Source organism: Lagopus leucura, unplaced genomic scaffold (assembly GCF_019238085.1).
Source record: "Lagopus leucura isolate 7727_CA_CO unplaced genomic scaffold, USGS_WTPT01 Super-Scaffold_100018, whole genome shotgun sequence".
Classification (NCBI taxonomy): domain Eukaryota; kingdom Metazoa; phylum Chordata; class Aves; order Galliformes; family Phasianidae; genus Lagopus; species Lagopus leucura.
In genome coordinates this window covers 12,432,854-12,447,574 of record NW_024962272.1, presented here as the reverse complement: position 1 = coordinate 12,447,574, position 14,721 = coordinate 12,432,854, and the positions used below count along the sequence as shown (strand labels likewise).

The 14,721-nt window shown below is 38.0% G+C and overlaps 1 protein-coding gene across 4 annotated transcripts in view; it reads right to left on the bottom strand.

The window, feature by feature from the left end:
- Positions 1-14,721, bottom strand: part of NTRK2 (neurotrophic receptor tyrosine kinase 2) — a 200,580-nt gene that overhangs the window by 166,356 nt on the left and 19,503 nt on the right. For all 4 annotated transcript variants that reach the window (XM_042877533.1, XM_042877531.1, XM_042877532.1 and 1 more), the window contains exons 4-5: positions 10,378-10,446; positions 6,730-6,884 (exon numbers count right to left, since the gene is read on the bottom strand). In XM_042877533.1, the coding sequence (XP_042733467.1) occupies positions 6,730-6,884; positions 10,378-10,446 (224 nt within the window). The remainder of the gene's footprint in view (positions 1-6,729; positions 6,885-10,377; positions 10,447-14,721) is intronic.

Here is a 14,721-nt window from a genome sequence, read left to right as displayed (position 1 = left end):
AAATAAAATAAAATAAAATAAAATAAAATAAAATAAAATAAAATAAAATAAAATAAGAAGATAGAGCTTATGTTATGCCTTTTTGAAAGGAAAAAGTATAAATTCCTACTATAAGGAGAGAATATGTCCAAACTGTGTCAAGGAGGTAGAGCCTCCTTGACAAAGTACAGAGGACAGTTTACGGCTTGTTCACACCTTCACCATTTCCTAATGAGCAGCGAGAAAGCACACTGAACCTCATTTCAGAATAACCTCTTCAGACCACCCAGATATGCATGCTGCCTCAGCACACTGTCTTAAAAGTCCAGGTTCTGCTTTTGTACATGCAGGATCTGGTACTCACAACAGTCACCTCGTCAGTCTGTGGAGAACATCCTTCTTCAGGGAAGCAGACTGTGTGATGTGGCAGTTCACTGAGCCACTCAAGTATGCTAAAATATTAAAAGAAATCTGCCTCCAATCATGACATGTCTGACTGTAACATTCGGCTGGGAACTTTTACAGAAAATAACTAAACAAGCACAGCCTTCACCGGAAGATGATGATTCTTTAAAGTATGCTTTCTCAGAGCCAACACACCCTTACTCTGCGTTCATACTTATCCATCACTCCCTGCTTAACTGACATTATCATCAGAAACAAACATTCAAGTAAAGCCCATCTATGCCACCAAGAACACAAAACTTACTAACACATCTTCACGACCACAGCAATAACAACCTCTGCAGAACAGTCAGGGTGCACAGCTGCATCATCTGTATGCCTAGACAGTGCTTTGAGCACCATCGTGAAAACTAGGAAGGTAAGAACCACCATTTGGAGTGCACTGTAACAAATTCACCTGTAGAGACAGCCAGCTTCTGCACAGAAACTTCCAGTTGACTTTTCAAACCAGTTGAGGGCTCATGTCTCCATGGTGTCTTTCCCCAGCTAAGTCAGTTCCTGAACTTCTGCCCGCCCTTCCAGGTCACTATTCCTGGTGTGGGTTCTAACAAAAATGTGCTCATTCAGAAAGAATCTTGCAGAACTTGAATCCTCTGATTTATCTCATCCTCAGTATTAATATCAACAATTTTTCCACAAGAATTTTCAGACTATATATTTCTGTAGAGGCTGCTAACCTTATTACCCCCTTTTCTTGCTAACAGTCTCCTGAAGGTACATGGTGGCCACATTTTCTCTCAACTTCCCTGAACAATTAAGGAAATTAAATTACATCTGGAGAAACTGTTCTCAACTAGTATGTAAGCTTCAGTCTATCCACATCAACTTTTAAAAGAAAACCAAATGCACTCAGTGTGGTTGGGGAGAATACAGCAGCCACAAGCTTAACAGATGAACTAAGCTAAACAGTCTGTAATGCAAGATAATGAGGCCTGAATTAGCTTATGTGAACCTCTAACAAATGGTTTCTTACTCATTTAGTGTATGGTATGTGGTTATGATTCCTGCAGCTTTATCTGGAGAATTCTATGTGTGTCTGGAAAATAATGAAAATAGCGCCAACCTGTCATGACCCTGAAACAGAAACATTTTCAGAGAACCATATCAATGAGAAAAATGATGGGTTTCACCCTTGATACCTTGTTTGCATATGGATGAAAGGACACCTTCATGAATTATTTCCAATTCTTAAGTGAAAAAAAAAAATGACTTTGGAACACAGTTATCCATTTGTTAGTCTTCATCACACAAATTACATCAAATCATTACATCATTACATCAAATTGTGAGGCCCCTTCTGGAATACTGCATCCAAGTGTGGAGCCCGCAGTACAAAAAAGACAGGGAGCTGTTGGAGAGGGTCCAGAGGAGAGTCACGAAGATGATCAGGGGACTGGAGCATCTACCCTATGAGGACAGGCTGAGGGAGCTGGGCTTGTTCAGCCTGGAGAAAAGAAGGCTGCAGGGTGACCTCATTGCAGCCTTTCAATACCTAAAGGAAGCCTACAAAGAGGAGGGGAATCAACTCTTTGAAAAGGTTGATATGTGTAGGACGAGGGGAAATGGTTTTAAGTTGAGAGTGGTGAGGTACTGGAACAGGCTGTCCAGAGAGGTTGTGGATGCCCCGTCCTTGGATGTGTTCAAGGCCAGGTTGGATGGGGCCCTGGGCAGCCTGGTTTAGCATTAAACGTGGAGGTTGGTGGCCCTGCATGTGGCAGTGGGGTTGGAGATTCATGATCCTTGAGGTCCCTTCCAACCCTGGCCATTCTGTTATTCCGTGACAAAAGCAAATTAGGAATACCTATATCCAACAGCCATATTGCTGTTCTCTCTCATTAGAATAGTATTCAACATGTACAAAGACAGGCCAAGTCAGGCACAGAGAGTACCCTGACAAAACTGCTCAACACACTGAATTCAACAACATTTCAGTCGTTACATTTATTTTTCTTAAGTAGTGTCTTTCCGCTTTATATTTTTAATCAGCTTTGTATTTTAAACCTATTTCACACAAGTTCATGCAGAAGTCAAGTCAGTAAATAAGTTATGTACATCTCTGATTCCTGTCTTCTTTTCAAACTATTGGTTATTTTAACTTAAAACTGAAATAATGTATTTTTTTTCAATTCAGTACAGAAAACCCTAAGAACATCAGAGCAGTAAAGTCCAATTATTGTCAAAATGCTCAGGAAAAAAAAAAAAAGAAAAAAAAAAACCCTACCTTCTTCATGCAGCTCATGATCACAGATAAGAATTAAAACTAACAGAGAAAATATGAAGAGTTTGCCACCATACATCATGCATAACATCTGATTCTCAAGCCAAAATAAACAACACAGGCTAAAGAGCCCATAAATGCTCTGAAAGGTAAACACGGAGAATGTTTAAGGGTTTTTCAAAAATCACTGTAATAGTCTCTTTCTGATAGTCTTATCTGTGAAGTCTGGCTGATAATGGAAAAAGATGTCAACACCCACTGGATTATGCCTTTACTCATGGTTTTAGACTACTTTGCACAGTGACTGCCTAAGAACTAATGCTTATTTTATTGACTCACTAATACTACAAATCTTTTCTGTAAATTTAAAGAAATAAACCTGTCAATCCTTCAGCTTGCCTTTTTCCCCTCCGTAGAATTTATAACTGCATGACTCCAATCTGGTTTTTCCTTTATTTGCTCACCTCTAAGATAAAATTCTACCACCAGAATGCAGCTGAAATGAAGACAAACCAATCCCAGTCCATTCATAGTCACCTGAGTAGCTGCCTGTGAACACATCATGTCTTTCCCAAGCAAGCAAGAAATGGGCCGTGCATCTCTTCAGGTTGCAATTCTACACCACAGCAATGACTTCTAAAGTGCTGTTAGCTCACATAAGAAGCACCAGTAAGAGTAAAACCAACATTCTACAGTGCCTTGTACACAAAGGAAAATGTTAAGGGTTATGTCTCAGGTTGGACAAAATTTCTGCATATCTAAACAAATAGCTAGCTAGCCCACACATATGTTTGCTATATGTTCAATAAATCATTATATGAGAAGAATTTGCCGCTTCATTCAATAGCTGGCATATATAACCAGTGAATACATACGACAAATGAGCACAGAATGCCAGCAGGATAAAAAAAACTGAAAGTCAGATCAAGCACCACACCGGCACACATAAAACAATTTGTCCAATAAAATCGGCCAGATAAGGCAAAATGGCATTATCAGACTGAGATCCAGAACAACAAAAAATACACACGGGACTGGAAGACAGTTGTAGAAGCTGTATCTCTACCAAAGATACCACAAAAAAAAGATATCTTCAGTACCATTCAACAACAGCAGCTGAGTGATCAAATGTTTACCTGAGAGTGACACCTTAATAATTAGTTTTAAGGAACCTGTTTTTCTTTCTGCAGCATTCATAGAGCTCCAGGTTATCTGAAAACCAAGAAACTTAGAAATGACCCTACCCACACACCAGTAGTGATTGCAACCATTGCTTACAGAAACACAACACCCAAAAATGTACTTCTCTTTCTAGGTTTTCTAATACAGTTTACCAGGTAGAAACTAATTAAGAGGATGGTCTAGGCAGCAAAACTATCTCTGCTGCATGGACAACCAGGAAATGCTGTGAAAACAGAACTAAAATGCCACAATTTCTCTAATACTATAACCACTGTGGTAGTGGTAGATAAAAACCTTTGAAATGACTTCAAAATCAAAAAGTATCTGACAATTTTTATCATGTATAAATACATCTCAAATGCAATTGAAAAAATATTGCTGCAAATATCATAACATTTGAATATTAATTGCAGCTGGAAAGGATCTTCTAGCAAAGCATAACTGATTTTAAACCTCAAGAAATCACAAATTTGATGGCATCTAAATTGCAAGCAGCCTTTAATGAATTAATGAACATTTCCACTATATAAGCAATAAGTAAAGTACCTCAGAACTTTGCTAATTTTCACATCAATTACCTACAAACCAGAGCCTTGTGATCAAGAAACCACAGTGGCCTCTTCCAACTTCCCAGCAAGAGGCTTATTAAGAGCACACAGTTGTGAGATGTCCTGTTATCAAGACATTTACCACACACTGCACTGGCCAGTTAGTATCATATTATGAAGTAATTAATAACACCTACACCCATACAAAAGAGCAGATTTGCTCAGTTCCTAAATAAAAAAAAAAAAAAAATAACAAACAAGAGAGATGGGTTGAAATCTTTTCATTAGTAGAGAAGGTTAGAAAATGTTTTACTAACAAAATTCTGAAGTCTCTGAGCCCAAAAAATTTCTCTTGACATTAAAAGGAGCTGAAAGGACCACATAGTCCAAAGGAAAAAAAAAAAGGAGTCTACATAACATGTGTCAAAAGGTGGATTCTCCTTCTGCTTCAGTTGCACTTAATAGCCTCTCAGAAAGTGCTAGAAATTAAATAAACTAACCACACCAGTGGTAGCGTTGCTTTGTTTTGAAATTGTCTTGTGTTTTTAAATACAGAAAAAATATCTGCAGGTATCCTGACAAAATAGTCACACAGTGGATCTTCCAGATTTCAACCAGAACTCAGGACACACTCACAAAGGCCATTTCTTTTCACCTGGGATTTCCTCTCCTGCACCTAGGAAATGGCTGTGCTGTTACCATAATTAATGCATTTGTTCATACTGAAAAAAAAGTAAAGTAAGTTGAAAAAAAAAAAAGAAAAAAAAAAAAAAAAGAAACTGAAAAAGAAGGAAAAAGGAATGAAAAAAACTGAACAAGCCCGCACAATGTGCACATGTATGCACACACACCTACACAGTATCAACAGGTCAGGTCAGTGCAACTGCAGATGGTGAAGAACTTGAGAGAAATAAGCAATGCCTCGTAGGTTTAATCCTGGGTATTTAACACGGAAGGTTTTCAGAGGAAAATCATAGATGCCTGATAGTTTGTGTCAGCCAAAGATGATGTAAGAGACTATGCTGGAGTTCCCGTTTCATACCACTCGACCTCAGTCCACCAGTAGACCTTTCCATGCTCACCAGATTAGTCCACTTTGTATTTCATCCATCTGAGCCTGGGGGTTGGGTATATATAACTGACCTTGATATCATCTCTCATTTCACATAAATCAGATCTTGCAGCACACAAGATCTCCTGAATAGGTTGCATGTTATTTTTAATCCCATCAGACTCTAGCATAACACACTACCACACCTGACCCCAACAGGGATGCAGGACCAACAAGATCAACAGAATGGCCATGATACACGCTTCTGCCTTTAAAGACAGCAGCACGGGTTAGGACTGTATCAAATCTCTTCCATGGCTGCTCCTGGCTGGCAGCTGCTATCAGACAGTCCTGCATGTTCCAAACACTGTGGATAAAAGGATGTTCAGTGAATGGTGAAAGGACAAAAAGTGTAGGTTTTGTGTTCTTCCTGCCATCCACCTTCACTTACAGCTTCCGTTCAAATCAGCCCTCCATGAAGAAACCCTGATCTCTTTCCTTTTTGCCTGCCAGCTGCTAAGCACCCAGCTGCCTGCTCTGCAAAGAAAACTCCAGACTTTAGCAGGCCTCATGCTGTGACTGGAACACTCAGGCTCTACCTCTCATCCACAACAGATATCAACCACTCTCCAGCTGTCCAACATATAGGAAGCAAAACTGTATCGAAAAAAAAAAAGGCTTTTTGTGACATTTTCCCACAATCTTCAAATCCACTTACACTAATGCAAAATATTACAGGCCTAAGCTTGCAATGACTCTTTTGCATAAATTATACAAGTGAGCTCAGTAGATTTCCATCTATGTGAAGAACTGAGCTATTCCCTAATTTGTGCTGTTGCTGACACTTTTTCTTTTTTTCTGAATTCTCTTTCTTTGGTACTAGCACTAGAGTTTACAGTTTTGAAAGAAAGTAAAGATTTCATTAACCTCAAATAGTTTTAAAAAATCAAGGAAGAAGAATTCTGTGCCTGTTCAGCTTGGAAATACTACCATTTAGTCTGACAAAGGCACATGTTTCTTATACAATTCTTCTGTGTTATCTATAATTCATGTTCTGTCTTCCTGCACTTGAATAATGGTATATTTTTAAAAGGATCAAGGAAAAGAAGACTATACGTGAAGTTACTCCATGTGGGATGGAAGACCACAGACAGCTTAATCTCTCTCTTAAAGCACTTTCTTTAAATAGAGTTGTTGTCATTCTGAAAGATATCTTGCAAAAAATCATGTTTGTCTTTCCCATCTTACAACAATTTAGCAGTAAACATATGTTAAAAGAATATTACCGCAGTTTGGGACCTTCATATCCATCAAGGCTGTCCGCTTGTTATTGTCATCTACGCAATATATATCTTGAGCTTCTGTGTAAAACTTGGTCTCTTGAAACTTCTTAATCCACATAATTTCACAGGAACACTTGAATGGATTGTCCACCAGTATCCTACAGGAAAGAGAAAAGTATATATATTTAGAAAGCAGAATGTATCACGCATGTAGGAAAAGCAGATAGGCAGAGGGACTCAAAGTACTCAGCTGGGTGAAAGTGGAAAGGTACACACCAAAACCCTCAGTGCAACGTAAGCTACCTACCAAAGCAGATAGCTATTTCCTTACAGAAAACAAAGCTTTGCTTGCATCCAAACTGCTGTAGATCAAAGAGATCACAGAGGGGCTCAGTCACAGTCTCCAATTAATTGATGTAATTCAGGAGACATTAGGCTCCATTCTATTTTGTAACAATTAAGCAGAGAACAGAATTCCTCCCTTCTATGCTAGATACTATCCCAGGAAGATCATGCCAGGGCTTACTGCTGTTAGGCGGCAAATTTCTTACAGACTTATACATTATGGGTAAACTCTTAAAAACTCTAATAATAATAAAATAAATTCACCGTAAAGATTCACCTCTGATAATACTAGAAAATCTCAAAGTAAAAACACTATGTAATGTTATGATGAAACGCTGACTGAAAAGATGACACTGAAACAGAAGTGTTTAGAATAATTTAGCAACAGAGTACACTGTACGGAATTTAAACCACAGGTTACCATAATTAGCAAATTCTACATAACAGTGTAGTACAGTGCAGTCCAAGTAAAAATAAACAGAAACATCCCAATAACTATAAAAGAAGAAACTCTGCATAGTTTTTTCTCTTATAGGTATAGATCACAGACGATGGCCATGATAATCTGAGATGAGATCCAATAAAGCCCATGTGAGTGACTGTTTGAGGCATTTCATTACAGATAGAATGACTATTCCTAACAAAATTTGCTAATTATTCTCGATGTACAGAAATTAAACTCAAGTTGCTTCCAGTACTTGTGCTTGTATATGCAGAAGACTAACTTCTGAGTATGCAAAATGTTCAAATCATGAAAAGCTCAGGTTTTCAGAGCTGTAACCTGTTCCTTCAAAAGCCTGTTCCTCAAAAGCCATCTGTAATTCTTTGTGGATAAAAAGCTGCAGGGATCATTCTTGCAAACCTCTTAAGGAACAATCTGTAGTCACAGCAGTTATCAGCTGGACTTCCACAGCACTACTGCATAAATAATAATCACTTATGCAGGACAAAATATGAATACTGGGATCTTGGGTCAAAGCCTAAAATGTGCATTTCTCATTTCTCAAATAATACTATTTTTCTTCTGTTTCATTATACAACTTCCATTTAAAAGACAATTTTCCCTCAATCAGTGGCTAAGCAGTCCTTTCATCCACAGTTATATCTTGTGTCAAACCCATTAGATGAGTTAGGCATATAATGGGCAGGATGCTGGATAGAAGCATGATGACTCTCCATATATTCTTGTGTGAAATAAAGAATCTAACCTAGTAGAAGGAAATTACATGTCTTTATCTTGTTTGCCGTAATTTTACAGCTGCAGCTACAGCTTGTTCTAAAAGAAGAAACCTTTCAAGGTGGCATTTCCTTCCCTACAGTATCTGGCAAATATCTTCTACATCACCCTTGCCTGAACTTTCCATCCGTTTATGTTTTGATTTACAAGTGTGCTAACAACAAGACACTTCTTTTTCAGATCTAGAGTAACCTTCTCACAGGCAATTTATGGCACATTCTCCTGTCAGAATTCCCTTCCAGCATTCTTATCCTCCCCATTCTAATCTTCCACCTGTATGTTACCTATTTATCAACAGAATTGTTCAACTGATACTGGTTTTATCACCGCTTTTCCATCTTCCAGGCTCTATTTTGTTATCCCCATCTTCTTTCCCTTACATTTCTTATGTCATCTCAGTTATGAATAAAGCAACATTGACTTCATTCTCCGTCAGAATCTTTGCAAGCGTTTACTCCACATAGAACCTAAAAGAAACTGTTCACCTGAGATGAAGACGTCCAAGAGTGGTTTGATTTGTGCTTGAGAATAAACCTGTTAATTGCAGCAGACTAACTCCAAGGAAACCCCAACAGAGTTGGAAGCACAGTATGCCTTCAAAGTTGCTGTAATTTCCTTTTGAAGTTACAGCATACCCACCCTTATAGTTCTGCATCCCATGGAAGTAAAGGTGACTCTGTTTCTACATTATCTGCTTAGAAACATTAGGCAGACCCCAAACAAAGCACACTGCACTGGTCCATATATTTCATCCTATTATTCAAGGCCATGCCTACAAAAACACAGAAGCTACAGATATGTACACGCTAACAGTGTCTTTTTGGCAAGGACTTAATAAAAGTGTGAAGCAACAGAAGCTTCAGCAGCAACAGATCTATGGAAGGCATACAGCAATTTCTTCTGCAGCTAGCTAGTCTTTCATCAGTGATCGGCTGTGCTCAGCAACTGCCAAGTTATGAAAGAAAATTCCAATGAGCAATGTTCCTGCACTGTAAAGAAAGAGATTATACCAACTTAATTATCAACAAAACATACCTAAGGGGCATAATCTCCTTTTGCCTCACCGTGATTTACTCACTTCATTTCTCACAGAATGAAGTTCACTAAAAAGGGGTTCAGGATTGCTAAGCCTGCGTTGCAATTCTTGAATTGGCAATTGGGTAATTTCTGACCCTGACCTCTGAGCTCTATGAGAGCAGCCTCCCTCTGTTGTACAGCTCCAACTCTTTCAAAGCTCCTGAATTTCCTCTACAGGGAATTCCTCTTCCATATATTTGCAAAGACTGCACACAGAAACACAATACCAGGCCTTAAAAGTTCTTTCAGAAAAATCAGTAAGGAAAATCATTATTCCAAAGTATTCAAAAGACAGTCTCTGTCTTCCCTATGTCTTATGTCAATATCCCCAGTCCCAAAGTCATTTGCAGACCTCATCTTTTCTGCAAGCCTCAAATATAAGAAAACACTATCTGCCACAGAGGCAAGTTATGTCCTCTTCTCTCATTTTTTAGCCTTTAAGAATAAAATTTTGGAATGTGCACTAATTCATAATCTCTGCTTGAAAGAGCAGAGCATAAAAATGTAATATTGAAGTGACTGGCAACTACACGTCCATCAGTACTTCATTAGCAAATGATTTCTTAAGGCACAATGCAACTCAAAGGGAAAAGAAAAACTTTCTTTAATATCCTACTACAACCACAGCAGCTGTAGGGTCAATATATATGGGAATGTAAGACAGAGAAATCATTTGACATTTTGTAGATGGCTGTGCTAAACTAACTCAAATGACATTTTCTGTGAATTAACTCAAAAACAATAAAAATATTCCACAGCTGAAGAGGCTTTTTCAACCTGTTTATTTTTTATAAAACATACGTTTGATTCCAGTCAAGCCCTGCAATGAAAATTTTTCTGTATTTAAATCACTGACATCACTGCTTGCTTTGGATCTGAACTTCATTCCAAACCACTGACGGCTGTCTATCTTCTTCAACAGAGCAAACTTTTAAGTCTTGTTCTTCCACTGTAGCCACAAATAAGCTGTATTTTAAGAAATGTCAACTTACAGATCAGACAAACCCAGATGGCGAAAAGGCTTCTTGGACAAACTTGAGAGCTTGTTTCTAGATAAATTGCTATGGGAAAAGAGAAAGATTGCATTAATTAGGATTGCTTCTTCTTAAACTGAAAATAGAGTTTGTCTCTCTTAATGAAATGAAGAAATAAAACCAGTGCTAAAAAGCCTTTATTCCTTTTACTTCAGTTGGAATGAAATTGTGCTCTTTTTACAGCTTGATGGGTTTCAAGCATTTGAATCCAATCTGTATCTGAAGTCAAGTACATTCAAAATCAAAGTCAGCAGGGGACAATATTTTCATTTTTAGCTCTTCTGTTTATTGCAGAAAAGCAGCAGATTTAATTGTGTTTCAAAAGTATTTTGTCAAGTCCAGGTGTTAATTACATGCTCAATTTATTCATAAGTGAAATGGGTGTATCCCTTCCTTTGATGCTGCACCATACTCTGTACTCACACAAACCCTCCTTACATGCTAGCACACATCCACATCAGAGCCTTTTAGTTATTCTTTTCAAATTGCATGTACAATATGCACCCACATGGAAGATCAAAAGGAAAACTGTAAAATGCCTATATTGGGCTTTTTTATGTCAATTAAGCACTTATGGTTTCCAGTGGTAATTAAGTGAAAGGTCCTCTCACTTTATGCAAAGAAACGTTCATGTGAATCAGAAATACTAACCCCCTTCCCAGGCTTACAAAATTGCTCTCTCCACCCTAACCCAAAATAATGTTGTCCCTCTATTGATTTATCAGTCCACCAATTAAAGACAGTGAGAGCAGTAAGCTGTAAAACTGCCAGCAGTACAGTGCAAATCAGTGTTATGAGCCAAAATACCACACAAGTTTTATGTGGTATTATAAAAGCACCAAGGGGGCTCCATAGCTATAGCTGCATTGCATTTAAATCCAGGGATTAAACCTTTTTTTCACCCTGACTAAAGAACATAGTATTTAATTCCCAAATTTTCAGTCCTCGATTTCTGAGTACAAGTCAATTTTCAAAGAAATTACAAGAGTGCAAGTTGGATCTTCTACAAAGTTTCAGATCAGAATCCTTACAAGATTTTATTTACCATATTTCTTTATTGATTTGTTCCAGCATGCAACCATCTGAAGTTTACAAATTGTGTGGTTCTAATGTTGGAGCACAAAATAGATGAGATACTATTTCAATTGCCAGATGAACTAGCCTGCCCTACTGCTGATGTAGGTGGATGCATCTAATTGATCCTGATCAAGTAGAATCATAGAATCATTCAGGTTGGAAAAGACCTTAAAGATCATCGAGTACAACCGTAATTAACCATACTACCCTAACTCACAACCCTCCACTAAATCACATCCCTGAGCAAGTATATCAAAATTGAAGTACACTTTGCACATATGGCAGAAAACATGTTTGAGTAAAATACACCACTTTGAATTTTTTCCCTAGTAAGCAGAAGCTATATGTTGAAATGCTAAAAAAAGATGGACATGGGCTTTTGTCTCCAGCATCGAGGCAACATGGAATATTGAATTTAACCATTCCATGCACAACACTTCACTCACCATGTGGGAAAGCCCCTCTAGTTGTGACACTGCTAAGCAGTACATGTGGATGCCTCCATGGCACTCCCAAATGAGGCAAGTGCCTGTTTTTCCTACCTGCACAGCAACTGAATTCTACCCTTACCAAAGGACAGTCATATATACATGGGCCTCCACTTGCAGGAAGGTGTTCATGCCCTCACTAGTGGGAGGCAATATACTCCACATCATGTATGGACCAGATTTGGCTCCTGGTTTCCACATAACACAGGACTTCCACTTCCATTCCAAGAGGACCTAACTATCAGACAGTGGACTCCTCAGGAAAATCTCTGTCCAGCTGAAGCCATTTTGTTTTGCACAAAATGTTCAATAAGGCCAGCTTAGAGAAAACAAAAGTATTTTAGTAGCTGTAATTGTTGTTTCAGATTTTTACCAGCTGCACTTGATGCATACCAGAAAAAGGAAGTGAGAAGCAGTACAAAGAGTAACAAAATTAATTTCTGCACCTATATTCCTGGTCATGGGTAGATACGTTTAGTAATTCCAAGACCACAGGGATCACAGGCCTTTATTCCATACAGTTTAGAGCCTTAACGTTTTTCAAGTTGACAAGTAATTCAGTAGAAATTTTTCAGGCCACCATTATAGAATTATCATTTTAAAAGACACTTTGACAGTATATTTACTACTATACATCTTTTTTCAGGAGCTGAGCACTTTATATTGATTATAAAGATTCCTGCTGTGATCTCTTTAATTCATGTTAAGTGAAAAAATCACTACCAGTCTTATGATGAAGTAGTTAAGGCCTGCACTTCCACTTCCATGGAAGGAGAATATAAATTAGTTCCCCAATTCAACTACACACAAAAAGATCATGGTGAGCAGGAAGATCCATCTGGGGTTCTAAAGCCTAAAAAAAAAAAGTGTGTTGCAGCACAGAGCTTGGCTCTAAAGCTGCACCTAAGAACAGGACCAGAATTCAGTCAGAAAGCATGTCTGTTTTTTACATACAAATATCAAGCTCACTTTAAACTAACTAGCCTTGACAAAACCAAGTTGTGGCAATTCAGGGAGTGCAAGAGCAGTTTGAGAAGCTATGTAAATATATACCCAGGTAGCAAGACAGGCACAGCACTCCACTGCAGTATCACTGAGCCGCTTGCCCCACTGCCTTTAGGGCTCCACACAGGGAGAGAAAAGAAATGGGGGGAACAGATCTAAGGAGAAACAGGGAGAAGAGTTAAAGAAGTGGGCATTTTGCTACGCTCAGTCTCCCTCCACAGGCAACTGCATGATCTGCTTACAGCTGGAACCAGCTTTGTACGTGCACATGGGAAAGCTGCCACTGGGTTTCAAACGCTTTAATTTGTCTGCATTTCCTAAACCTGGTAGACAAGTAAGCACATCTTATTACCTAGATTTATATGCATATAATAAACACACATTTATGCTTCATCAGTGCAATTATACAAAGCCTGGCACATAACCAGAGCTATTTTTCAATATTCCAGGAAATAAACACTTGCTGCAAAATATATTTTTGTGTTTAAAGATATTGACAGAATACCATGGATGTGTATTACACAAGTCCATTAAAATTACTGTTAGTAGCAGGCAAACTTATAAATTACAGAACTACTACTACTAGTGTTGCTTGTTAAATGTAACTGTTGACTAATGTGAGTCCAAGTTCAATGAAAATATCAGAACTAGATAAGCAAGATTATTACCTTCATTTAAATAATATCTATTTGAGCAATTCTCCTTCAGTTGTTTTTCTTTTTTTTTTTATATTATTACTCAAGTCTTCTTATCATCCTTACCTCCAGAAAGGTATTTGGCTACAAATGTTTGTCCAAGAAAAGAAGATGACAACAAAAAAGGGCTTAAGGAAATCTCTTAACAGATTCCTTATTATCTCATTTTTCTAGATGACTTGGAAAACAAATGCTGTATTCACATAATAAAGATCTTTAAATATATTAGAAGATTTTTCATGTTAGAAAGAGAAAACTACAGCAGCATCACCAGCAAAATTAAAGCTTATGCAGCTACTTCAGTAAAGTGTTGGCAGTTTTTGTTTTCTTTGTGGGGTAATAGAAAACTGTTGCTTTAAAATAGAAAACTTTTCAAAGGTCTGTGCAGTTTACTCTTGCAAAGTGAAATTACTCCAGCTCTTGATAGATTTCACTGTCCCAACCACAACAGGAACTGCATTTCATTCTCAGTGCAGTCAACATGAGTTTTACTGCTGATGACAAGCACTGATTTGCTGGGGTTTTCAGAAACATTTTAGCATGCATCAAGACTTCCCAGAAAAAATAAATAAGTGCATTTTTTTTTGCAGGATTAATAGATCAGCCTCAACAAAAAATATCACCACACTTACTGTTTTGTGACATGTATATAAAGCAGGTGGTGTCATCTAAAAATTTCCATCTTATCTGGGGTTGCCCTGTTTCTGCTAACATTAGTAATTCCTCACCAAAACAAAATGTAGTATGAGACTGAATAAGCTCCTGGATCACAACATAATTATCTTGAATCAGGATTCCATGTACATCAACCTAACAGATGTCAGCCAGCCTAATTTGTTTCTAAAAGGTCATTCCATGAACTACAGATCTCATAAAGCCTGATCACCAATCACTATGTGTTCCATGTTTGCCTGCGTGCTCCAGCTGAAGCTCTTCCTGTGGTTAAAATATTTTGGAGATATCTTATCCACATGTTCTTTCAGTGAATTTTTGCAGTGTCTACCTGTCCATATGGATGGGAAAGACTTCCAAACATT